This window comes from Chaetodon auriga, chromosome 19 (genome assembly GCF_051107435.1).
Source record: "Chaetodon auriga isolate fChaAug3 chromosome 19, fChaAug3.hap1, whole genome shotgun sequence".
Lineage (NCBI taxonomy): Eukaryota > Metazoa > Chordata > Actinopteri > Chaetodontiformes > Chaetodontidae > Chaetodon > Chaetodon auriga.
In genome coordinates, this window is record NC_135092.1 from 12,079,515 (window position 1) to 12,105,518 (window position 26,004).

Consider the following 26,004-nt stretch of genomic DNA (forward strand, 5'->3'; position numbering starts at 1 on the left):
GCCTGGAGCTTCTAGCCTCGAGCAGAGAAGAGGAGTGGGCTACAGAATACTATTACGCTGACTTCTTTGAGAATAAAATAAAACCTAATAAAATGAAAGTTACTTTTGTAGTTTCCACAGACTGTATGCAGTAATACCTTTGTGCTATATCTGTGTAACATGCCGAGTTTTGTCCAGAAACTCCAGCGAGGTGACGATGATGATCACCTGAAGCTCAATATCAGCAAAACCGACGAGCTTGTGGTGGACGACAGTGCTTCAAATATAGATGTTGCTGCAAAGAAGCTACAAATTGTCAACCCTGGATAACTCACACACACATTTAGCGCGGTAGCACAGAAGAGTTTATACAATCATCCCAGTTTCATGGTGGACACCCAAGATTAGTGTCACCAAATCAGTGACCGAATGTGAAATATGGTCACAAACTGTTCCTGAGTTACAGTTTTACAGGAGCAGGACATTATGTTGCCACGGTGAAGGTGAGTTTTGACCTTTTGAAGTTAAACTGTTTTCAGTTCTTCATTTTATTCTATGATAAATTTTTATGATGTTTTCTCGTAATTCAAATTCTTTAGTTGTGTTCAAAAATGTGTTTTGGCCACTAAACTCTAATGAGTTCATCCTTCAGTGGACATTTGTGCCCGATGTCATGAAATTCCCTCCAGCAGATTTCAGGACAGAGGTCGCAGTGACTCGACCTTTGGACGGACATCCATGCAGGAGAACAGTGACGGGTGCATAGATGTGAAAATAACAAGTTGTTGTTTTATGTGGAGATTCGTGCTGGGATATTTCTTGGCCGAGAGCAGTGAGGTTGCCATGACTCCTGGGGGTCAGTGGTCCAGCCTCCACATAAAATTTAACATGTAACACGTTAATCAGTGAGCTTTAGGCCTGCGGTTAGGCTGATTCATTTCATTTTGGACATTGCCCGGCTAGCTGTTTTCCCCCTGCTTTCAGTCTTTGTGCTAAACTAAGCAAACTGCCTGCTGGCTATAGCTTATTGGACATATAATTAGGAGAGCGGTATCAATCTTCTCATCTAACTCTCAGTAAATAAGTGTATTTCCCAAAGTATGTATCTATTCCTTACTCTTCTACAGCATCAAATTCAAACATTTACAGCAGTAGAACCAGTTTGTACTGCCGGCCAGTTCAAAGTTGAATAATCAATAGGGTTAATAGTTAATGCCTGGCCTAAGGGAAAATCAGTGGCTGCTTTTTGCACCTCTGATATTCTGTAATTCTGGCAAACTTCTTCCGTTTTCATTGGCCAGAAATTCCTTTCTTAGCTTGCAGCCTAGCAGAGGACCATTCGTGTAGAGTATCTACAGGAGCCAGCATGAAGGTCCTGGCCTCAGATCTGACACTCCAGGAGTGAAGTAAAATAAAAAAAAATTGGGTGGATGGATAAATTTCTACATCCTGTGACACGTTAAGGTTTCAGTTAGATACCTCTGACGTGGAATTGTCCTTAATTGCCGGGTTAAAGTGTACTTTGGCTCCTTGCAGATAATCTTTGACTTCAGTTGTCATTATAAAACTGATAAGTAACGGTGTGCAAAGACGTTTGCCTCATTGGCTTATACTCGAGATCAACCTCTCTGCCAAACCTCTCAGCCTCAGCAATTAAAGCAGCAAACAGCAGAATTAATCGTTCAAATCCGTTAAAGAGTAGCTCCTCCCCAACCCAATTACAGCCTTTAATACAGGAGGCACGGCACAGCACATCGGCCTCGCCTCGGAACAACTGCTCTCTTTCGCTTCATCCTGCAAGCGGCATGAAGACTCTTCAGGAAAGAATCATCCTCGTCTCTGTTTTGGTGTCGCTGTTCTGCACCATTCATGTGAGTTCATCACCCTGCATTTGCTGTTTATATCCCGAGAGGTTGCTTTACATAAGCAGAGAAAATTGTGACTTTTGATCTTTGATGTAATTTGATTTTTATCACCGTGCACACCAGGAGCGTCATCACTGTTCTTTAAGGATCTTATGTTTGCCTTCACAGGTCACTTCACTGCCTGTACGTGAAGACTTGAAAGGTCTTCTCCAGCGGACCAAACGGTCACTTCTGTGGCGTTGGAACAGCATGAAGCCTGTGGGGACCAGCTGCATGTATCACCTAGAGTGTGGCACGAAATACTGCAGGTACAGCAGAGCTTCTCAGTCATCAGCCTTTTTTTTTTTTTTTTTTGTACATACTTGGGAAACATTTCCAGACAGAAGAAATTTCTATTAACAAATTTTATTTCCCACTTTTAACATTGATTTCTGCATTAAATGCTCTGTTCTCCAAATGACATTCCATGATATTAAATAGACATAATCCTTCTTGTAGTTTGCAGTAATACGCTTGTACTGTATCAGTGTAATGTTCAAAGTTTTGTCCACGTGCATTTTGCATGCCATGGACAAAGTCAGACATTAATGATCCCGTAATAAAGCTGCTCCTTATCTTTGCAGGAAAAATATCTGTTCCTTCTGGAACTCCACCTGAGAAAGAGATGTACAAAAATACCTCCATCAGGGTGACTGTCTACGAAACAAACATCTGCTCATGGACCAAAGCGCCCATCTGAACATTGACCCTGCATTAAATTACTTCTGTGGTATTCTGCCTTGAACTGAAGACTTGCTGACTTTATCAGACTCTGTGCATTCAGTCAATGTAATCAGATCTGGCAATGCACTGCAGCAAAACAAAGCCATAAATGCTGCGTTCACATGAATAGTCAAATGGTTCCAGCTAGAACGATATTGATTTTTAGAATTTCATTTGTGGAACACACTTGCAGGACGTCAGACAGGCTGTATACAGTAGACCTGAACACATTTTTAAAAAGAAAATATAAATACTGCTGCAACATTTGTGAGGTGCTCTGAGTTTATTGGTTCATGTTATTATATATTTATTTGTACATTTTGTAAACTATGTAAATATCTAAATACAGTATTTTCAAGAGGTTGTGTTGCTTAAATTTTGTCTGTCAACAAATTAAAATAGCTCTTTATGTTCTTTCTACTTTTTCTAGTGCAGTGGAAAAAGATTATAAAAACTTTGGCATTGGTTGGTTTGAAAAAAGAAAGTGAATTTATTTTTTCAAGTACAATGAAATGTTTCTGTATTCATGCAAGGTCATGTGATACTGCAGGTCTTCACCGACTGAGGGACAAGCTTTGACTCACTGCTTTTACATGTTTTAGATTCTTATTCAGTCTTTATTGCTGTCGCTCCATCTGAAGTCCCTGTGATGAACAACGGCAAAGTAACACAAAATCGAGAGGACACTGGCCATAGTTACTGTGTCAAAGGACCAGAAATGGATAGTGGGATTGGGAATTGTGAGGATTTCTTTGATTAATATGTCAAATTGTTGATAGTGTGTAGTTTGGAGACAACAAGTGTTAAAGCTGCTCTCTGCTCTTTAATGTCTCCTGTTGATGAGGTGAGCTGAAAGATGGTAGATATCTGTTTGTGGCTCAGTCCAGCACTTAAACAGGTTAGCACTGGAGACTTGATGAGGCTTTCTCTCTCTCACCATGCTGGCATAGTTAACTGCTCTGGGTTATATCCTGTGATGAGGTGGGGGCTGCTCTCAGACGTCCTGGTTTTACGGCCAACAGGCTTTAAGGACCTCAGCGTGGTCTGTTCCTGAATTTTCCAGGAGGCACAAGATGCTTTATCAGGTTAATACTAACACAAAGCGTCTAGCTGAAAGATGTCCAGTGAAAACCACAATGAGTTTATGAGCACACTCTGAACGAAGAGACGAATCCTGTTTCCTGGTTATTAAAGATGTCTTTTGTGAAACCCACATAAAAGCATTGTCAAAATGTAGATTATGGCTTTGGACATGAACTTTACTTACAGTATATGATTGGACCAACCACATGATAGACTACATATTGCTCAACAGCCCTTGAAAATGGTTGCACCAATAGCTGAGCACTGCTCACTTTTCACCACCGGAGGGCGAGCTGAACCAGGTTTAGTGAGATGAATATGCCACCAGCACATTTGTGATTGGACCAACAGACTGAAGCACTGGATGGATACTAAAATTCTACTAAAATATTACAGTTACAGCAGGAGTTTGAAACTCTGCAGTTGTTTACCTTACACTTGCCGCTATCGTGACCTCATGCATCTCATCTCCAGTGTTTAGGTTCTTAACACAGTCGCACCGATTAGTTCCACCAGTATATCAACATTATTTGTTACTGATTTGGGGATTTATTAATATCATTATTTCAATACTTGAGATTAAAACGAGAAAAAAACTCTTATTTATAATAATGTTTCCACAATGTTAATTCGGAATAATTCGTCATAACTGAATGTTTTTTTCTGTCTCATATTTGTAACTAAGTTTCTAATTACGGACAGTGTGCCTACTCGTCGTGTTTATTTTCACCATTTTCAGGCTTTAATAATAACCTCTTCCTACCAGGTGTCTCGGGCACGGTGAGAGGCAGGCACTTCTCCCCCCTCATTGGTTAAAGCTGCCGTGACGTCACACTCCGCCAGGCTGAGCGGTGCTGAAGCGGCGGCGTGGGGACCGCCGTGTCTGTCCGGACCTGCAATGTCGGACCGGTTTCATGTTACCCTACAATATAGTTTCAAGTTCCCTGGATAAGCCCGTTGATTTTCCTCGCAGATATCAGGTAACAGCTGAAGGTAACGCACCTTTGACGTCAAAGGTGTGAGAGCTGCGTCGAGCGCTCCTATGATTATTATTTTTTTTTTTTTAAATATTGTTTGGTTGCATGATTTTGGAGCTAATCATGTATTTACATCACCTGTAAGAAGAGGATGGACATCACCTTTGACTGACGACTGCTTTCAAGTAGGTGATGGTATTAAAGGGCACCAGGAGGGTCGCTGCTGATGATGGACGCATCAGATGCAGGAGCGCTTGTCTTTTTTTGTGCTTTAGCTACTTTGCCTTGAAGTCAGTTATTCAGTTGGACCTTGATGCTAATCTTACTTTATCTAAGGTTTAAGTATGGCTGTGCGCGTGTGATGGCGTGTGTTTACGTGTGTGTGTGAGAGGCGCTATCCTTGCCATGGGTGGTTCTTTTGGCATGTGTGTTCTCTGTCTCTTGTTGTCTAACACGGCTGTCCTACTTCAGCGTCTGTGAGTGTTTCACCCACACACACACATATACACACAGGCACCTGGACATGCAGTTCCCATCTATGACCTTCCTCTTCTCTCTGTCCATATTACAGATGCTACATCACATCTGAGCACGCTGAGCTGTTATTGAGTTTTTAGTGAAACTTTTCCTCACATGAATATGGTCCAATTATGAGCTGCAATGTCTCATTAGCGAGCAGCATCACTGATAACAAGCAGCATCATCTGTTTCCATGCATGACAGCAAAAAGGGGACCTCAGACTCTTTGCTTTCACAGAACCACCACAGTCCCATCCCTCATGTGAGATGGCTGACTTGACCTGACAGACATTTCCAGTGAATTCATTCAGTTAATCACAGCCATCTCAGTGTGCACCACTACCCAGACGACAGAGCTGTTAGACAGTAGAAGGGGACCAGAGTCGAGTCTTTGCAGTGCAATTGTTAGTCCTCTGCAGACGACTAGTCAGTCACACTGGCCTACTTTTCTGTGGTATTGAACTATTGAACTGTTGAAAATAAACAGGGACAGGATAAATCAAGGTTCAATGCAACATGGTTCCCTCGAGTATTATATCATGCCTCATGTTACATTACCAGAGATATTCAGCAGGACTCCGTCCACAGAAATGGATGTTAAGTTGCGTATGATTGCAGATTTAAGGATAATGCCTTAATAGCTGAAGGTAAAAGTCAGATCTGGGAGCAGTTTGGGATTCAGTGTCTTGTTCAAGGACAAAACACCAGCCTTATGATTAGGGTCCTACGTGCTTTACCTCCCGAGCTTTGCTGTGGCGTTATGCAGTTATAAGCTAAATAAACAGTATTTTAGTCGACTGATCACAGTTAAACATAAAATAATGCAGTATAATCAGATCAGAAATGACCACACTAGAAATAATCCAACTGTAAGAAACACATTGAAATACTGGCTCTTGTGTTGCAGAATGGAAATATAAGTCTTTTACCTTTTGTTGTTGAATTGAATGAGCCCTGCAGTCAGTTCTCTTGGACACATAGTCACTTTGTTTGAAGCCATTGGCTGTAACTCCTGTTACTGTTAATGGTTTGATCCTCTTGATCGTTTTTTCTCACCCTAATGGTGAAACATGATGATCTAATTACCATCAGATGTGCTGTGAGGGTGTGACCTATGTAACATACCAGCTCCTTAGGGCTGAAACACCAAACCCAAATAAAAGATAAATTCAAATGGGGCCACAGTGTGGGACACTTTTTTCCTACTCTCAAGTCCAGTCATCAACACCTCAGTGCAACACTTGATGTGCATTACTTTTCTATTATGTTGAATTGCTTAGTCCAGAACATGTTTGCCTATGACTTCCAAACCAGTCGTCACCATCACTGGGTAACTGGAGATGAAGAGAGGTTGACCCTTCCAGTTTGAAACTGTGACCTCAGCAGCCAAACAATCAGAAACCTACTGGATGATGATGTCATGTCTTCAAGCAGCTTGTTCAATAGGCCATAAATTGTTATTCTACCTGCTTTAACAGGCAAGAAGAAGAGCGGTCTGCTGGGCCTATAGGGGAATATTTAGCTGCAGAGAAACTTGTATCTGTGCATAATATGCACAAAAAACTCAAAGACGTGCCACTTGGCTACCTCTCAGTTCTCTTTCCATATCAACATTGTACCATAAACACAGATTAACCCAGTTTATTAGGGTTGGTACGATATGAGTATGATCTGACATGTTAATATTTGTTGCCATGGTAAGGCTGCTGTTTATTGCAGCACTGTAATGATAAAGAGGATTACCTCTTCAGCAGATGTTGTTGTTCTGATTGTTTACACATTGCGCTCAGACAGTAGTGCAACAATCTGACATCTATGAGTGGACGTCAGGATCTTACATCTAAAATTGATAATGAATTTTCTGAGCCTGGTTTTCAGTCTAGTTTAAATTCACAGCATAGCACCAGGCAGAAGGCAGATATCAGTTAATGGTCTGTGGTTGTATCCTAGCAACATTAATTATTACTGATAACTTCAATCATTATTTCAGCTTTATTCACTTTGGTTTCTTTCTCTATGATTGACTCTCCAGTGTTTCAATAGCTATATATATTTCATGCTATTTTGTAATTACTTGTATTACTTTGATTATTAAACAATAGTCCTCATAGTTGTATTTCATGACGGGATGATAATCACTAACATGCTTCCTGGTTTTTGTTTCAAGCTTGATGTCTGTAAAATCAGGAGCGATGCATATGAACACACTGAATTAACTAAAAATGATGTGAAAATGTATTTACTCTCAGCGCTGCCAGCGGACCGTCTCTGCAGTGCAGCTGCCCCAGTTACAGAGCAGCTGAGTAACTGTGAGCGATGGTGGTTGGCCCTGGCAGAGAGAGGAGGAGTTTGTTAATGGTTGACTGAGTTACTGTATGGAGGCTGTGCTATGCTGAGGGCCAGGAGCAGACAACGGAGTAGGACTTTAACTGGAGGACCAGGGTGTGAAATGAGGGAGCAGACTCTGCCAACAGAAGCCTGCAGTTGTGCTTTGTGTTTTTATCTTTTTCTATTCTGTTGGGATGCGTTTAGCCCAGAATTTAAAAGGCTTTTTCCCTAAAATCTGTAATTAGGTCCCTGAGGCTTTGAGCCTGTCACGGCATTACGGGTAGAAAGGCCACTGGGGGCAGAAAGCAGAGAAAAATCAAGAAGCAGATCCACAGGGAGATCACTTCGTATGCAGACACAACAAGAACGATGCCGTTTATCCAGATTACATTCACAGCAGCATTAAAACATGTCTCCGTGGGCTAACTGTGCAAAATGGAAAACATCTTTGCTGAAATACAGAAGGTCCATAATGGTCTCCCTGCTCTTACGGCCAGGCCAAACTTAAATCTAACTATCCTAAGACTTCTCTTACAGATCAAACACTTCTCTGTGCAGCTTCATTGTTACATAAACAGTTGTTTGCTGCTTTCTAATGAACCTCAGGAAGTGTGTTGAGAAGCTATAATACTTGTCATTTATGTCCTGCATATTTTAATAATCAAAATTATATTCTCAAGCTCATTTTATCACCCCTGACACCCAGACTGTGTTCAGACTGAACAGACAGTAGCATTTGTTGTAACTGATTGTTTCATGTATTTTGTATATCCACACATATAATATACCACTGTACTCTTGTCTGTATGTATCGTTGCACAGTTGTGAGTGTGTTTCTGCACCACTGATACCACATTCAAAGCAGATTCATCACACTTAGAAGTAATTCTGTTCTATTCTGATCTTGCAGGATTTAATTTTAGGAACATGGAAACAGTTTCCATGGTCCAGCCTCATCCAGCATGATTGGAGCATCCAGCCTCTCTGGGGACACCCTGATCGCATGCCACTTCCCTGTGGTTCAGCTTCCCACTTGGCAACTTCCTGTCCAGGCCCTGTGCAGCTCGGCCAAGAGGCCCGGCCGGCTGTGCTCAGTGGGCCTGACCAGAGCTGTGTCCCTTCCAGAACAAGACTCGCTGAACCGAGAACATGCCTTCAGTGGTGGCCGAAGACATTTTTCCAGCAGCTACAGCAGTCTCAATGAGGACCGGGCGGAGGAGGAGGGGGGCAGTGACAGCAGCGGGAGGTACGACTCCACTTCTTCACCGGAGGAGACAAGCTCCCATCTGAAGAAAGAAAGCTCTGGAGCCAGAGGCAGCCTGCGGACACACAACTCATTCCTACCCAACACAGAGCTAGATGAGGATGAGGAGGATGAGGATAGTGACGGAGGCAATCTACACAGATATCATGAGGACTCATCGTTTGTGTTGCATGGAAATTCCAATTGGCCGCTAAGTAATGGTGCCAGAAATCATACAATGTCCCATGGGGATGTGGGCAGTGAGTGGGGCAAGGAAGGGACCATACTGGGTACTGAGAATGACCAAGAGTGGTTCTCTAACCAGCCTAACCAGCAGGACTCACTGCAGACTGAATGCCAGTGCTTTCATGTGAGCAGATCTGGCATGGTGGCTCATGGAGCACAGGACTCAGACAGATTGAAGGATAACATGTCCTGCTGCATCCACAGCCAACACAAATGTTCCCCAGAGCTGCTCTCCAACAGTCACACAGAGTATGTGAGCGACTCCTCCTGTAACAGTTCCGATGGCGTCTTAGTTAACTTCTGCACAATCTATAACAGGAGCAACAATCCTGCCACACCTCATGACCTCAGCAGTCCTGCAGTCCACCCCTCTGAGTCATCTGAGGGATCCGTGTTCCTCAACCTCCAACCTGTTCCCAAGACTCCAGCTGACGACCTCCAGCATGAAGACATGACGGTTTACTCTCCCCCAAAAGAGGAGTTTGACATGACGCCCTCTGCTTCCTGCTGGTCTCCTCAGGGCCTTGACTCTAACTGCAATCTTTACTCCCTGGAGCCGCTACCCCCGGGTCTCTCCTCACTAGAGGTATCAGACCTGACTGCCTGTCTCCAAAGCCAGGCCACATTGGCCATGGGGACCAATCAGAAGTACTACAAACTTGTGACCTGTGACCTCTCCTCCCAGTCGCCCAGCCCAGCCTGGTCCAGCCACACCAGCTACCCCGAGGGTCAGAGCCGAAGTAGCCCCTTCCCTCCCACTGAGCACGTTGTCGTTGATCATAAGAAAGAAGGACAACACAAAGAAGTCAAGAAGGTAATGCTGCAACAAAACAGCTCTTCTCCTACTACTGAATTTGATGATGTAAACAACAAATTACATTGTATCTACTGTATTCTGAAATATGAATATCAACATTCTTAGAAGCTTTTAACATCTCAGTACCAAAGTATAAAGTGTTATTAATAGTAATTGAATCAAATAGTAATGCTTTATAGATTAGATATAGGCCATTTATAAGAGCAACTGTGTGAAAATTTCCTTTGGCTGGTGCTCATCCTTGTCCAGCACCCAGAGCAAAATCCATTTATCAGAAACATATTAACTTTTTTCTACAGATTTGTTAGAGTATTGTGAAAAACCTTGTTTCATGACTTATTAACGGTCACCACTGCAGACTTGATGGCTGACAAGAAAGCAAAACGCCCATGAGTGTCTATTAATGGTTGACAGCATGGCTTACAACTGATCTGTAAAGCATTAATAAATTACTGAAACTATCAGTTACAACTTACAGTATTTACAACCTCATATAAAGGGTTTCTTCTTTTCTGTATCACCATCAGGAGAAAGAGGATGAAGAAAAGGAAAAGAGCTTCTCCTCTGCACACTGCAGTGCTGGGTTTGATTGCTCTCAGCTTCAGACCTGTGATTATCAAGTTGCCACCACCTCCACTGAGAAAGCCCTCTGCAGGAAGAAACATGCAGACAGCATCCAAAACCTCTCCCACACACCCTGCTCATTGTGCCCCAGCCAGTGTAGCCCACATAGCAGCAAAGGCCAAGGCACAAGCACTGCATCCACACAGCCATCTGTGATTGTGGACCTGCAGCACTCGGATACTGATGCTGCTGAGAAAGGTAAGGCAATGAGTAAGAGATTTTTTCTTTATGGCTTGGGTTTGTGAGATGGTAGACATATGTGAAGATATGATACCAGAAGTGTTAAGCAAATCTAATCTGTTCCATCAATTTTTCTTTCACTCTACCTCCATCTTAGGGGCATGTTCATTGGAAAATCCAGTGGTGCGGTACAGTAAGGCCCAGAGACCAACCTCACTGCCCATCCAGCCCTTTGTCCTGGTCCCTGCAGGCAAACCCCAGACACAGCACTTTGGCTGCCTTCTGGAGCAGTACATGAATCAGAAGAGCAGCAAGACCGGTGCCTCCCAACCAAGCTTCAAGTTCAAGGGCAAAAGGAGTCAGTGCTTTTCTAACCTTCAGCTATCACCAATGGGCAGCCACTACCCCATCTTTTTGGAGGCTCCTTCGAGCTCTGATACCTGCTCCACCTGCACACCAAGTCCAGAGTGCTTCAGTCGCAGACACACGTGGAGCCAGTCCAGCAGAAGCCAGGGACACCCAAGTCCATGTACATCAAAAAGCAGCCGAGATCCAGCTCACACCAGCCCAAAACCTGCACTGGTCCAGGTGCAGGATAAAACAAGCCCATACTCAGGCAAAACTCAGACTTTTGTAAATGTGGCTCCGGTCCCAAATCAGTCGAACCTTGTTAAAATCCCCACCTATCAGGACCTTATTAACATCACCCCTGAGCAAAGCCATGGCAACACTGAGCCCAAAAGTCCCAGTCAGTCTCAGACCCACTCCTCCTACCATTCCATATTCTCTCATACACCACCCACTTTACCCCTAACCACTGACACCCATCACCCAAACCTGCAGGTGTCCCTGTCTCCTCCCACCATCTTACAACCAAAACAGAAGCTCCCTCAGCACCGGGCTGCACCTGCAGCTGACTCTGGATTTTTTCACGGTAGTTTTACAGCTGCCCTCTCCTCAGTAGCTCCTCTCTCCTCTTTGAGTTCTCTGCTGTCCTTGGCTGCTTCTGGGCTGCACCCACACCAAATCCAGGCAGACTCTGCCGGGCTCAGTGGGAAGCCGAATCAGAGTCAGCACAGTGAATCTCTGATCCTGAGCGACAGGCCGCCCACAGAGTTCTGCCTCTCACCCGATACATCTTATGAGTCCATGTCTATTAGCCATCTGCAGAGGAGAGGTGAGGACAATGAATGAGTGATGCACTGTATCTGTTTGTATAAAACATGATGTTAAATGTAATATATACCATACGTTGAGATGTGAATGGAGCAATGAGTGACCCAGTAGCAATAATGACATAATTCCTCCTTGATTGGATTGTCTATCCAGTGATGAGCTGTTGAGAGCAGCAATAAAAACTCACTGTGCTGCAGCAGTGCCTTCAATACCCTGAAGGGGCTTCCTCTCAAACATGACCTATTTTTAACTCTCCCTGCACGGGATTGGCCAAGCCTTCTGCTCTGTAGCCTATGTGTGTGCGACTGCAAGCTCCAAGAGAGGACAAAAGGGAGAATGATGCAGTAGAAACAGTGTTAATGATTTATAATGTACCTAATCATTTTGCTACCATATGGGCCACATGATGCAAATTTGATTATATAAATGCGAATCTTTTGCAATGGCTAATCAATGTGGGAGACATTTGCAGCTGTGATGAACAGTCAGTGTGGTGCAGCACTGCAGGCAGCATCAACATGCATAAAGAATTTACCGTGACATTTGCAGAGGCTATCCGGTATGAGATGAAGAAAGAAAGGCAGGGGAGAGCAAGTCAGTGAGGATCGCTGCTAAAATGGAAAACTGACTCTTTCATCTTGAGTTCTCATTTGCATTCCATACAATATGATAATGAACCCAGACAGCAGAAAGCATTATCTCGTATTTTTTATGCATTGACCTATTTAGTGAGGTGACAAGCTAAAAGAGAAAGTAATTTTTCTTTATTATTGATAATCTGCCAGCGCACTAACATCATTTCAGTGTGCTTCCAATACAAATCACCATGTTATAAGCATTTTCTTCATATGACCATGAGTATCTTCAAACAAGACAGACAGAACACGAGACATCACTTCAAGAAACAAGTTGATTTTTACTAGAAACAAAATTATCCCACCGCACGAGAAGATTCCGCTTATATGACGAAAATAAGACTTTCAGCAATCAATAATGCACATAAATTGCATAAGATTGGGATTTGCAATGTAACATGTACTGTATATATGAATATATCAATGTTTTGTGTCTGCGGCAACTATATATGAATGAAGCGTTAATTACAGCTTCAGCTTATCTTTGTTTATCCAATGTCTGTAGGTTTGCTGAGGTCTGTGAGCCGTGCTGTGGATTTGATCATGGCTCACTTTGGCAGCAGCAGAGACCCTGAAGAAAAGGTATGAATTGGCAGAGCTAAGCAGCTTGAAAGATGTGTCATGATGGAAAAGTGCCAAACTAATGTTACTTACACTCGAGGACTGGAGTCTAATCATTTATGTTGGCAGGAAATATACTGTATCATATTGCTCTCCTTCTGCCACAGATGCGTCTGGGTAACAGCTCTCGCAGCCCCACCATTGGAGGTCTGGTCCTGGAACATTTGTGTCCAACAATCCAAAATATTTTAGAGGACGGTCTTAGGGATCACAAACTGGATCTCATCATCGGTCAGCGGCGCAACCACTCCTGGAATGTAGTGGAAGTCTCTACCAGGATTGGTAAATGTAACTAGTGATCGTGATTCAAAGTCATGAATGTTCTTCAGTTTTAGTTTAGCAGGGCTCGATGGCTCTTTGGTGTGGTCTTGTCATGAACTCTCTGTCCAACTCTGCTACAGGTCCATCCACAAGGGTCCTTCACAGCCTGGTCTCTAAAATCAGACTATGTCCCCAGCTCACCAGCCACTGCATGAGACTGAGAGCCTTCATCATGGGCCTGCTTAAGTAAGTGCTACTACCTTTGATTATGCTAATGATGCTAAAGAATGCTAATGAATTAACTGTACATATTGCTGGTTATTTGCTCTCTTTCAGCTTGAGAGCTTTGGAATTCTGGCTCAGTCACCTTCAGAGTCAAAGAGGTGAGCGCACAGTCAGTTTATCATACTTTTTATTTTTGGTCACACTGCACCGTGGCAGCAATGCACAGTATCAAATGTCAATGTTGATTGGACAGTTGAATGGTCAGCTGATCTCCCACTTTGGTTCACATTAGCATAACCTGGTGAACACCAGCTGAAATAATGGACTTGAGATGAGATTTTTTTTGTTGTTGTCAGATTGTTGTTTCAAAGGTCAAGAACAAACCTTCTGAATCATCATGTTAACATGGTCACTGTGACATGTTACATTGCAAATCCTCTTATGCAATTTATGTGCATTATGTGACCATGCTAACATGATGATTTTAGCATTTAGCTCAATTACAGCCTCTCAGAGCTGCTTGTGAAAACCTTGTTAAATTATTAAAACTTAACTAACAAATGATTGCATGTATTTGGATCTTTGCGTGTTCACACCCATTCCTGTTTCCACAGATGTGGTGACAACATACTACCATTCTTGGGGGTTCCTGTCTATGTCCCTGGGTCAGTGTCAGCCCTTGTTTCAGGAGCTGCTGCTTCTGCTGCAGCCACTGTCTGTGCTGCCCTTTGACCTCAACTTGCTCCTGGAGCACCGACTGTTGCGTAGCAGACAACTTTGTTCGGAGGAGGAGGGTGTTTCTCCACCTCCACCATGCTCAGCCCTCTTAGTGACCAGCTGGCCATTATTGCAAGCTGACAAAAAGATAGACAGCAGTCAGCAAGTTAAGATTTCTCATCAGATAGTTTGCCATCACCAAGAGTCTCTCAATTCTCGGAATTGCGTTAAGCAGGATTGCAAAGGGACGCAGGCCCTCAGGAGTCCATTGTTAGCTCCTATTCCAGAGTGGTGGTCAAAAGAGCCTGACCTTACAGATGATGTGGTTGAAGGGGACGACTGTAGCCAGAATAATGCAGATACTTGGTCTCAAATAAGTATGGACAGCAGGCAAGAAGAGAGGAGGGGAAAGACAGACAGTGAGACCCCAAATGCATCAACTAGTGTCCAGGCTGAGAGTCCATGTCAGGGTTGGCTTCGTTGGGCTAAACTGTTTGGGGCAGCTGATACCTCCACCAGGACAGAGGCAGTTTCTCAGAGTCACATGGGAGCACAAACCAGTAGGTAAGACCCAGCAGTGAGCAAATTGGGTGTTTTTCCTGAATGTTTTATTTCTTTGTAAGAATGGGATCAAGATTGAAGACTGACGCTGTAACTCTCTACTCATAACCAATTCATCTTTATCATTGCTTTCATAGGTACAAACGACCATCACAGTGGCTACATTTGGACAGATCGCAGCTTGGACTGTTGGCTCAATCCATCAGGTCAATGAAGCTAGGAGTAGCTCAGACTGACAAGGACTCCTAAAAACTGGAGGCGATTTACTGTAGTAACAAAAAGTCTTAACTGCATGATAATTCATACACAGTGCTCAATCACCTTGCTGAACTGATCAGAAAGCACACAAAATACAGGATTAACAGCTTTGGCAGTGGCCCGCATTCATCAAGATTTGCGTTTCACCAGCTATTCATAAATCCATCACTAAGTTTGCGTGTCCTTTCTGTTCTTATCAGCTTCTTTCAATATAAATTACGTTGCTCCATTACAGCTTATTAAATGTTCCAGTAAAAACTAGGAAGGTAGTATCTGTAGTGCCGTCCAATCAAAAGCAACTATGTAAACATGAAGTTGCTGTTTTGTAGCATCACACACTGTAGCATAACAGCCATTTTAGGTTTCAGTCTATGTACTAAATCTGCTAATTCTTTAATGCTACTTTGTTTTATTTATATGCATAAAAGGAGAAATATGTTTAGAGTTAGTAATATTTACGTAGTTGAGTAGGAAAACTCCAATGGTGCTAATGTAGCAGAGGTTATAAAGCTAGTCATTTAGTTTGACGTTAGCGTTGTTGTATCATTTTCACAGTAAATCATGACCTCTTTTCCAGGAAATAGCTTGATGAATGAGGGCCAATTCCACTTTTCACAATTGTTCTTTGGAATAATTGTAAGTAGGCGCCTCTGTTACCTAATCACAAAATATGAATATTGACCTGCTGTTGACTGTTGGACATTCTTGTGGTGCAAAACTATCCATTTCTCATGTCCATTTCTCATCATCTCCATAACTGTACCTTTAATCTATAGGTGGAAAAAAAAGCAAGCGTTTCGTTTTTACCGGTGCCAAATGTGGTACACACCAGCCCCGTGGATTGTCAGTGATGTTTTATTTCCAGTAACTTTGTTTCTAGAGCGAATTCCCAGCATGGATTTACTGTAGGTGCATGAGTTAACACACATACAGTACAGTGCTTCAGTACTTACTAGATCTCTTAACTTCCTGTTAATGTTTTTATAGCTGTAGAGGTAGGTTTTGGACATTTTCTGGCCATGAAATTTAAAGTGTGTGGAATTGCTTGGTATACCCAGTAGTATGTCTTCCAGTGAAGTTTGTTCAGTTGCACAAATGTAAGCCATCTTGTGGCTGTTTCAGGTATTTAAATGTGTGTCAGGTATATTTTGATAGACTGGTGTTTAGATAAGGGAGAGGAAAGAACAGAAAATGTGTTCTCTCCATTTGTGAGATAGGGAATTTTTAATGTTCTGCAATAACGTGAAGTCTGTGAAATTATTCCACCCGGCATCATTTTCTCAACCTCTGAATGCTTCCTCTAATGCCCAGTGACAATCAAAGTCTGTCAATAAAGACTTAACATATTTACCCGTCTTCTTCTTGTAACAGTGAGCAGAACAAGTGTTTATTCATGTGCCAAATGTGAGGACATCTTAGATCTGACTCACGTCCCGTCTGCAATCATTTTATTGGTGTGCAATGGTTTTATGGCTTTTCTTGAAAGATCCTCTTTTCCAGTGCATTCTTGGAAAGCTGACCGAAGGTACGTCCATACATGAACCGGTATCCTGTGTGATAGTGTAGAGTTAGACATGCTTTAAATTGATATTTTAAACACTAACAGAGTAATTAATTTCACTTGAGTAACTTTTGTAGAATAGCTAACATAAGGCTTGTGAGGTGCGTTGCTAACTCTGACCTGGGATGTGTCCTGTGAATGATGGCACCACACCTCTGCTTGATGGATAGATTTTGGGTATGGGAGTTATTTTACTGTCCTTTCCCCCTGTGATGTCTTGGGATTCGGGGTCACTTCGCTGCTGCTTCCCAAACTGGATCAGTGCCTGGTTGGTTGTCATGGGGTAACCTTTGCCAACTATGAAGCGAGATTTTGGCACATGCCCTGTAAAACCTGTAAAAAGACATCACTCAGTGAGTATTTTGGGAATTCTTTGGCACAGTACACTAGAGATAAAAGCCAGTATCAATATTGTTCATATTAACTGAAATAACCATATGTGCAATATGAGAGGGATCATTGAGAGTGTCGAACTCACAGAGAATACCACCCATTTCTGCTGTTCTACAGAACCCTTTAGTCTGTTTCAGCTCATTGTTTTGGTTTTACAACCTGCAATGTTGCTTCTCCAGCCACAACAAACAGTGAGTGTTGATTTTACTCCGTATCTGCTGGATGGGCGAATATGCAACTGTATGCTAACGAGTTTGCCTTATCAACTGAAAAGTTTACATGTTGTGCTAACAGCCTGTTTCTATTGCCAAAAAAACCAATCTGTTATTGCAGATTTGAGGCCAAAATGCATTTTACTGGAAACAACTGCTGAAGTTGTCTGTGTGGTACCTGAGATAAAGTACTTGTGGGGGTCATCATCATCCATGAAATACGGTTTTCTGGTCGGGGGGAAGGATTTCAAGGGCTTGTAGGTGATCACTGCGTCGGAGATTGCCGTCAAAGGGGGTTTTGGTCTCTGGGCCAAAACATAACAGAAAACATTAGACCATGACTCAGAGATCAAACAACCTCTATGATCAAAAATGATCATATGCCAACCCTGTTTCTAAGCCTTAACTGATGGTTCATAAAGCCAACAAAGATTTTACATCTTATACCAATAAACACAGGTTTCATGTCAACCTATTCCTGTTGAATCGACATGAGAAACTTTGTACAAGTGAACAGAAATTTCTGCCAGAAAGAAACTTGACACTACTGCTGCTAATTCCTCTAAGTTATTTAAAACAGTGAATTAATCTCAGAGATCTAACTGGTGAATCTGTAATAGGCCCTTTGGAAAGCTGACCGGTTCTGCCTCTCAGTCTTTTTTAGGGTAGATGACGTGACAGTGAACTGACACTGGAGTTCCATGGATAATTAAACAAGAGTGAACCTATTCAGAGGAGCCCTGTTAACATCTATGTGTATGTGTGAGGGCAATAGAGTGATAGAGCCAGAACATGTGTGTATGTAGGTTACTTCACACTGTTGGTTGGTGTAGTTGACAACAGCTGGCAGGTCCATTGATCGCCGCTGGATCTTTGCATACCTTTCCCGGTAAAACTCAGACAGCGCCTTACGACATGATTCAGTGTGGGTGCAGGCAAAGTAGTTTTGGCTTCTTGGAATGCAGCCTAAAACACCAACAAGCAACATTAAATCTTTACCTCACCTGAATTTGGAGAGGTGTCTTGCCATGATGGTCTGTCTCTGCGATGTCTGCCTCTACCCCATTACCCCAAAGGTGAACAGATTTTGTTCCTGGTGCTCACAGTGTTAAAATCGACACCAGCATCTCGTTCCAGAGACAGCGTCCCTGTCTCTTTGAATAATCCACAGAACACAGTGTGAACAGTGTCAAAGGGACTGTTTCTTTAGCACAAAGTACTTCCAGTAAGAACAGTTCACAGGGAGATCTGTGGATTATCCAGAGGAACTGGGATGTTTTTTTTTTAATAATGATATGCTGTTCTTGCACCACAGAGCGCATAAAACCAAGGGAGTGTGAGCATATTGATGTAAGAGAAAGAATTTTAATTGTATGCTAAATTGTGTGTTGCATCAGGTTTCCATACCACTGCAAACACTGCTACAAATATGGCTGATTGGTGTACGTTATCTTGATGTTCCACTTAACTGGTCGTTTATACTTAATAATTTAGCAAGCTGACACAGATTAGTCTCACGGCCTCATGCCGTGGTGCTGTGAAAACACATATTTAAAGTCTAATTTCGAGATTTCAGTTAGAGCTGATGCATGCTGCTGATTGGCATTTAGTTGTTTCCCATCACAATGAGGAAATTAACTGCTTGTAAGTTTAAATGTTTGTATTAGTGTTTGTCGCCAGTGTAAAATAATTTTCCAGGAGGTGTTCAGTTACTTTGCTGACCCCCTGTCCTGCGTTAGTGTGTGACCGACCTGTGTATCCTGGTGTCATCTTCTTCAAGTCAGCGTCAGGGATGCCTCTCAGTGTCAGATCAGCATCAGACTCTGTGGAGGGGACACGACCCGTGTGGAGGACCAGGCGGCTGGAGTGTTTCACTTGAGGGCTGGTCAGCTGCTCGGCTGTGAGCTTGCCATAAGACTTCCCCATGCTGAATTTCAGCTGTGGACAATAGCCTGTATACCTTTAAACAATAGGGAGTCTGGGTTCAGTACAAACTCCTGCATGGTTTGAGTTGAAAAAAAAAACAACAACAAAAAAACAAGATATCTTTTTGTTAAATTAACAGATTTAACACAGAACTTTTGAGGAAAGCAGTATGTTGAGGGGAAATTTTTGCTAAATGCTAACTAATTACATTGAGGTGCTGTCCAACAGTGGGCAAAAACTTGACTATTATATTAATATTATAAGTACTGCACTATCCTGCAAGTCTTTCTTTAATTTCAGAGACAAATTGCCTTCAACGCATATCAAATCAGTCAATTAAACACGTAAATAAAGTAACGTTCCCACACTTTTAGTGTTTTTTACAGTGAGTATCACATTACATTGCGTTATGTTTGACGTGTGAGCAGAGAGGGGCCTGTGCAGTCATGTCACACACATCACTTTATCTTCAATACGAAACTTATGTGGTTATTTTTTCTTCACGTGTCAGGAGGCATGTACTTACCCCGGTATGTAATGTGGCTCAGGTGTCAGCAGCGCGTATCTCTCCATAGTAATCCTGTTTAATGCTGCTGCAGGTCGCCCAAAGACCGCAGTGTTTACTGGTTGCTACAGAGAATAAAACGCAAACACACTGATGGAGCTCAATGGAATTTAACCTGACGTGTGCAAAGATAAGTCAATAAAATAAATAAAGAAACACACCGTCTGTGGCACCAGTCTGTGGTAGTCTATACACCTACAGTACTGTTACGCACACTTCTCTGTTTATATTGTCACGTCCAGCAGTGACATACGCACAATTTTTGTTGATTTGTTGCCTGTATCATCCTCCAACAAGGCTTTCAAATAAATAGCCTGAACAGAGAAGATGGAGATGAGACTTTTTAAACAAACATGAAGAGTTAAAAAGAGGGAGTGGGCGTAATTGTCTTCAGTGACTTTTTGAATAGACGGGGAGGAATTCTCGAGACGTGCTCAACAACGACCCCTAGCGACAGCATGCTGGTTTTGCCGATAGTCTGATGAGGACGAATGATGTCAAGTTGTTCTTTGTGTGCATGTTTTCGAGTAAAAATACTGCTAGAAATAAAAACATGAACAAATATAGATAAATAAATATTCATGAACCCCTCTCCTATCGTAACAATTAAAATGATATATATCTTTATTGTGCAGTTAACTGTGGAAATGTTTTTTTTTTTTTTCTTTTTAAATCAATTTCATTTAACTTTATTAAGGTCTAAGCAGTGTTTCAAAGCCTTCCCCACATTAGCAGGAATAAAATTCTACATTTTGTTTTTAGATTTTTTCATTTATTTTGTATTTTTTCCTAAATTGTAGAATATACATTGACATCCACCAGATTAATCCCCTAAATCATCCCCAAAAATACAGCCAAGATGTAGCTATGTAGCATGAGCATGTGTGTAATTTATTAAGACAGAAACAAGACAACAACAGATGTAACTGTGGGCAGACTGTGCACCGACTCAAAATAATCTACCTTTGTTTTGTGTTTGCAGGCTTGTGAGTGAGCCTGTGTGCTCGATCAGACGATCTCTCACTGATCACCTGGGGAATGCAGATTAAATCAGCACACAGGAGTGTCCATTCTCCACATTCCTCTCAGATAAATCTAACTGAAATGACAAAACACACACACACACACTCACCATAATACTGTCCATCCACTGAGGAATGTGAACATATTCTGTTACCACACTCATATACTCATATACTCATGTATGTTAAGGCACGAGTTTTGTTTCAATCTCAACTTGTGGGAAACATTTTAATGGCAGGTCTTAGACTTGTTTTATCCTTGGTGTGCCTTCAGTATTCCTTTACAGCACCTCTGTCTCAGAAAATTACTCTATAACTGAAGTTTCCCTCCCAGTGCAGTCTGTAAATACCTATGAAGGGTAAATCTATTACCGTGTCATGGCTTGTTCTTGTCCTTGCTATGTCTTGGATTTCTAACAGGTATGAGGACAAATCCAACATTTCAAGTAACACTGCAGATGAGTCACTGTTTTCCCAGGATTTGGTGACAAGGGGGAGCAGGTATGAACATGCAGCTTGGCGCTGTGACAGGACAGATGCTGTGGATGGGCGTGGCGAAGCAACAGAGGCGGATCAGAGGGGATGTTTTGAATTCTACATCGCCAGTTCACCTCAGCTAACGACTGCGTGGGCTGACTTTCCTGGTGTTCATTTTCTTGTTGCAGTTCAGAAGCAGAGGAGGTGTGAGGGGACGGAGGGGGAAACATTTGGAGATGAATCTATACAGGAGCTTTGGAAACCTCATGGAGGCTTGGGTCTCTGAGGGAGGCCAGTGTTCGGACTCAGAATGGCTGGGAAATAATGATGAAGACTCTCCTACGCCTTCGTCTGACATGGGGACAAACCTGCGCTCGGAATCGGTGGACTCTGGAGTGGAAACAGCCAGCTCTGAGACGTCCTTTCCTGCTAACATAGAAATAGAAACATTTACGCCAGAAAGAGAAGGACTCTCTCCAGCTTCAACATCACAGTCTCCTGTCCTCTCCTCTCCTCGGCCTTCCTCTTCCTCCTCCTCCTCTTCCCCGCAGTTCTGTCCCAGCACAGCTCAGGAGAGCTCCATGGCCTTGCACCAAAAAGTGGAGGAAGCACTACAGAGGACTGACTCTAGATGTCCAAAGGCAGAGCCCTTTACAGTGGAGGAGGTGCTCAGGCGACGACCTCGAGCATCTTTCGTACCCAAGAGGCACTCATCTGAGTTAGTGAGAGGTCAAAGGTTGGAGAGTTTTAGTCAAAGGAGGACGGTTAACCCGTTATTGTCCACGAGGCAGACGTGCAGACGACCGCTGTCTATGAGTTGTGACAGGCATCCAGCTCAGGCAAGATTAGAGGTGAGATACTGTTATGTCACAAACCAGACTGTGTTCAAATATCTTAGAATTTAGCATTTTTGGAAAGACAGGTGAGATACAAACATTTCCATAGTGTGTCTGATTTCTGCTTGTGCTTATGTGGGACCAGTTTCAAGATTACATCAGTTTCACAGTAACAAGTGTGGTCTTGCGCAACACACTCTGATAAATGTAAAAGGAAAGCCAGAAAGAAAGTGCCAGAGGTGTGACAAGGCCTCTACTTTGACCTTAGTTAAAGGGTTGCGACACACCAGATTGCTCTCAAATTTAAAGTAGGACAGGCATGTCTTTACTCATACAGGATCTCTTTCATGCTTGCAACCCGTCACAGTTCGTCTGCAGTGTGAGGGATCATAAACCAGTCTGCCCAGGTGACTTTACGCCCACAGGCATGAGAGGAATGGACGGAGACATGAGGCAGAAGTTGAGCAGTCTGTTGGGTTTTGGATAAATATCACACAAATGTTGTTAATCAGATTTGGAGGGGAAAAACAACAACAACAACAAAAAAAAAAACAAATGAAAAAACTGTGTATAAGAACATTAGAGATATTCCTTTTCATGTTTGTCATGAGTTTGTGTGCTCCGTGTAGAATTCAGGTTATGCTGACAGCATATAAATGTATTGAAACAACAAGATTAATTGTAGCGGTTGGTATTTAATTTACTTTCTCAATGTTGTTTTAGTCGTTGGGTGTGTGGACAATTCACTTGTTCATTTATTTGAATGAGAGGTGGGGTTAAAGTCTTTGAGAATTGCAATACTGAGAAGCCATACAATGCTAGGTTGACATAATTACTCACTTATGCACTTCTTGTAATTATATATAATTATACTTTCATTATCCCGCTCAAAAACTCTTGCCATGTATGCCAACATGCATTGATGTAAAATGAGAAACAATCAGCCAGTCAGACAGATCTGGAAATTCCGACTAAACAGGTCAAGGATTTCATTGCTCTTTGCAAAGGTTATGGAAAAATACAAGTTAAACACAACTTATGTAACATAATGTTACATTGTTACATATGTTGCTTATAATACCAAACTCCCTTTAGGCACAGCGGCGCTTTTGAACTAACTACACAGTGTTAGCATGTTGACGTTACAGCAGTGATGATAATCTGTACCATGCTAACCATCTCAGTTTTGCATGTTAGCCTGCTAACAAACACAAAATACAGACGAGGCTGAAGCATCTGACAACTTAACATTCTGATTTGGCTGCAGATGAAAAGTCAGAGGATCATCAAAGTTATTACAATTCATCCTGATGGACACATGAATTGAATTTCAGGGCAATCCATCCAATGAATGGCAAAAATTGAACTCAAAGCCACAAATGCCAACCTGTTGGTGGCACTAGAGGAAAGTCAGGGGATCACCAAAGTCAGCAGGATTCATGATCTGGGCATCATGAATGTGTGCACAACATTTCATGTCAATCCATCTGGTCGATGTTGAGATACTGAAGTCTGAACCCATGTGGTGGATTGACTGACTGACACAGCATAATGTCACCTATCATTTGTTTGTACTGCAGATTTGTCTTCTTTTTCAACTTTCAAGTTGACCAACCTTGTATAGATTGTATTTTTTATTGGACCCTACATGGAAACACTTTTTAATGCTCAATGATCTGTGCAGGTCCTCGGTGAGGAGGAAGGGAAAGCACTGAGTCCTGGGCTCAGCTACTTGGAGCAGGTGTGCCAATTGCTAGAAGACACTGCCAGACAACAGATGCACAACCAAGCGTTACAAATGGACATGAAAGCCCTGCGGCAGCATCAAGACTTAGAGGTGAGCATCTTTGCAAAGGCCATTATGAAGTTGTCAGAGTTTCCACACCTCACTGTGTTTATAAACAGGACATGAGCTCATCAAGCTGGTGATGACAACATGTCTTCTTGCAGCTCGAGGGTTAAGACTGTCTTTCCCATCATTTGATTCTCTTTCAGACTTTCAGCACCTGTCAGAGTGACTCTAAAGCTGCTGAGGAGGACCTCTCTTCTTGTCAAAGTTTTGAAAGTACAGACTTTTCCGGGCGCAATTCCAGTGAACCCCAGCGGCGGAAAGGTTACGGACACTTTCGGCAGAGATCAGCTTCAGACACAACTATTGCAACACTACATTTTAGTGAGTCTTAGTCCACCTGTTTCTTTCCATTTTCACCCTTTGTTTAGTATATTCCATGTATTTGTGTACTATATATTGTTGTGTGTGTGCTGATGCAGGAATGTTGAATGCAGACTGCAGAGGGCAGCATCTGAGTATAGATGACCTGCTGGAGACGGCAGAGGAAGAGCATGAAGTGCAGGTAGAATACCCTCAAATACAGCCCATAATCTGTACCTATGCAAGTAACACCATCAAAATACGTTACATTATGTAATTTCTATTGTGTCATTTTGGTTTGCAACTACTTTTTGTCTTTTCATCAGTCTAAAAAAGAAGAGACCAATAAACCCAACAGGACCTGGACGTTTAGAATTGGGCCTTTGAGAAGAGAGGACTCTGCGGAGAGAGGAAAAGTAAAGGGGTGAGATATTACATTAATAACTACAGTGCAGTGTTATTAATCTCATATGATGCATGAGGCTCTGAGGAAATGTGTGTGCTGCTCCAACATGGCAGCCAGCCACACAGCGGTTCACAGCTAATGCACAGTTGATGCAGAGATGCTTTGTTTGCTTTGCATTTTCAGTCCGTGCTTCTGTTCCTCTGGAACATCTTGTCCTTTTTTCTCATCAACCTGAGCTTACATACAGCTTCCAGCTTTCTACAATGGCTTGCTTCAGCTCTGTTTCATGAATTTTTTATGCACACAGCCAACAGATGCAGTTATCTGAGAAAAAATCAGCCCGGCGACGGTTGAGCCAGCTGTTCAAGAGGAACAGGAAGAAAACGGCCAGCATAAATGATGACAGACATATTGGTGTCAGTTGAGGAGAGAAAACTGTCCAATAAAAGTCTGAGCACTGTCACTGCTTCCAAACTGACTTCCTATTCAGCCCATGTAATGGAGCGATCTGCCATGTTTATTTATTGTCCACTATACTTGCCAGTATCATTTACAATGATAAATAATACGATTTTCTATAAAACTGTGATGGGGGATTCAGTTTCTTATAGCACCACAAAGCCTGACTTTACAGACATCAAACTTGCCTCTATTTTTTCCCCATCAAAGCAACAAATTGTAAAGAATAGTGATGTGCACTCTGGAGTATATTACACTGTAAATGTCAAGAAATATAATGTCAATATATATGTGTATATATCTCACTGAAACTTTTAGTCGTTTTGTCTTGGTGTGCTTCTGCAACATGAGAGAAACATGCTTCAACACCCAATTGCTGCATGTCCACATGTGGAAGAACAATGTGATATGAAAATATATCCGAGGAGGAAAATATGACTTAATTGGGGCGGCACTAATGATTATGTTGATTCTTTTTCAATCAATCCTATTAATCACTTCGTCTATAAAATGTCAGTTTAGCTCCACTTTACAATGACATGAAAGTAGTTAATCCTCACATTCGAGATATTGGATCCAGTGAACCTTGTTATTTTTGTTTGATGAATGGCTTAAACAATTCATTACTGATCGAAGTTGCTGATGATGAATTTTCAGTTGATTCACTAATGGATGAATCAACTAATTGCTTCAGATTTGGAGTAAATTAATGGATGAATTAATAGGTCATATTGAAAGATTTTTAATGGGGTTTCTGAGTTAAGGGTATTTGTAAGGGCTAAATATATCTTAAAAGTGACCTAATGAACAATGAACAACAAATACCCTTAAACTGTGCAGAAAACCCATTCAAAAAACTTCAATATAACAATGATATGACAATAACAACAATAATGCATTGCAACACATTAGTTAATC

General features: G+C 42.2%; 4 protein-coding genes across 5 annotated transcripts; 3 read left to right on the plus strand and 1 right to left on the minus strand.

The window, feature by feature from the left end:
- Nucleotides 1-1,579: 1,579 nt before the first annotated feature.
- Nucleotides 1,580-2,861, plus strand: LOC143338438 (liver-expressed antimicrobial peptide 2). Its single transcript, XM_076758815.1, has 3 exons — nt 1,580-1,850; nt 2,013-2,152; nt 2,468-2,861. Exons 1-3 carry the CDS (start codon nt 1,785-1,787, stop codon nt 2,499-2,501), a joined length of 240 nt encoding a protein of 79 aa, XP_076614930.1. The 5' UTR covers nt 1,580-1,784; the 3' UTR covers nt 2,502-2,861.
- A 1,659-nt stretch (nt 2,862-4,520) lies between these two features.
- LOC143338344 (AP-4 complex accessory subunit RUSC2) lies at nt 4,521-16,422 on the plus strand. 2 transcript variants are annotated; one of them, XM_076758681.1, is made up of 10 exons: nt 4,521-4,669; nt 8,424-9,816; nt 10,347-10,641; nt 10,781-11,800; nt 12,940-13,016; nt 13,163-13,337; nt 13,457-13,562; nt 13,653-13,699; nt 14,156-14,822; nt 14,957-16,422. In XM_076758681.1, exons 2-10 carry the CDS (start codon nt 8,476-8,478, stop codon nt 15,066-15,068), a joined length of 3,840 nt encoding a protein of 1,279 aa, XP_076614796.1. In that variant the 5' UTR covers nt 4,521-4,669; nt 8,424-8,475; the 3' UTR covers nt 15,069-16,422. The 2 variants fall into 2 exon arrangements, with proteins under 2 accessions (XP_076614796.1, XP_076614798.1); XM_076758683.1 differs by having other exon boundaries at nt 4,564-4,851.
- An 88-nt stretch (nt 16,423-16,510) lies between these two features.
- Nucleotides 16,511-20,006, minus strand: cimip2b (ciliary microtubule inner protein 2B). The gene is made up of 6 exons (XM_076758685.1): nt 19,696-20,006; nt 18,995-19,203; nt 18,055-18,209; nt 17,422-17,548; nt 16,759-16,971; nt 16,511-16,627 (listed from the first exon to the last, which is right to left on the minus strand). Exons 1-6 carry the CDS (start codon nt 19,740-19,742, stop codon nt 16,545-16,547), a joined length of 834 nt encoding a protein of 277 aa, XP_076614800.1. The 5' UTR covers nt 19,743-20,006; the 3' UTR covers nt 16,511-16,544.
- On the plus strand, nt 18,536-25,394 carry LOC143338345 (uncharacterized). Its single transcript, XM_076758684.1, has 6 exons — nt 18,536-22,084; nt 23,754-23,906; nt 24,065-24,242; nt 24,341-24,423; nt 24,548-24,645; nt 24,935-25,394. The coding sequence occupies exons 1-6, from the start codon at nt 21,470-21,472 to the stop codon at nt 25,050-25,052; spliced, it is 1,245 nt and encodes a 414-aa protein (XP_076614799.1). The 5' UTR covers nt 18,536-21,469; the 3' UTR covers nt 25,053-25,394.
- The last annotated feature ends 610 nt before the right edge of the window (nt 25,395-26,004 follow it).

What these genes read in the sequence shown, in the direction of transcription:
- LOC143338438 (XM_076758815.1), top strand. Translation starts at nt 1,785, where the DNA reads ATGAAGACTCTTCAGGAAAGAATCATCCTCGTCTCTGTTTTGGTGTCG. An exon ending in CGCTGTTCTGCACCATTCAT is followed by an intron (nt 1,851 to 2,012) that starts GTGAGTTCATCA and finishes TTGCCTTCACAG; the next exon opens with GTCACTTCACTGCCTGTACG. An exon ending in TGTGGCACGAAATACTGCAG is followed by an intron (nt 2,153 to 2,467) that starts GTACAGCAGAGC and finishes TTATCTTTGCAG; the next exon opens with GAAAAATATCTGTTCCTTCT.
- LOC143338344 (XM_076758681.1), top strand. Translation starts at nt 8,476, where the DNA reads ATGATTGGAGCATCCAGCCTCTCTGGGGACACCCTGATCGCATGCCAC. An exon ending in TAGCCATCTGCAGAGGAGAG is followed by an intron (nt 11,801 to 12,939) that starts GTGAGGACAATG and finishes CAATGTCTGTAG; the next exon opens with GTTTGCTGAGGTCTGTGAGC. An exon ending in GCAGAGACCCTGAAGAAAAG is followed by an intron (nt 13,017 to 13,162) that starts GTATGAATTGGC and finishes CTTCTGCCACAG; the next exon opens with ATGCGTCTGGGTAACAGCTC.
- cimip2b (XM_076758685.1), bottom strand. Translation starts at nt 19,742, where the DNA reads ATGGAGAGATACGCGCTGCTGACACCTGAGCCACATTACATACCGGG. An exon ending in GAGCCACATTACATACCGGG is followed by an intron (nt 19,204 to 19,695) that starts GTAAGTACATGC and finishes TATTGTTTAAAG; the next exon opens with GTATACAGGCTATTGTCCAC. An exon ending in CCACAAGTACTTTATCTCAG is followed by an intron (nt 16,972 to 17,421) that starts GTACCACACAGA and finishes GTCTTTTTACAG; the next exon opens with GTTTTACAGGGCATGTGCCA.
- LOC143338345 (XM_076758684.1), top strand. Translation starts at nt 21,470, where the DNA reads ATGAATCTATACAGGAGCTTTGGAAACCTCATGGAGGCTTGGGTCTCT. An exon ending in TATTGCAACACTACATTTTA is followed by an intron (nt 24,243 to 24,340) that starts GTGAGTCTTAGT and finishes GTGCTGATGCAG; the next exon opens with GAATGTTGAATGCAGACTGC. An exon ending in AGGAAGAGCATGAAGTGCAG is followed by an intron (nt 24,424 to 24,547) that starts GTAGAATACCCT and finishes TCTTTTCATCAG; the next exon opens with TCTAAAAAAGAAGAGACCAA.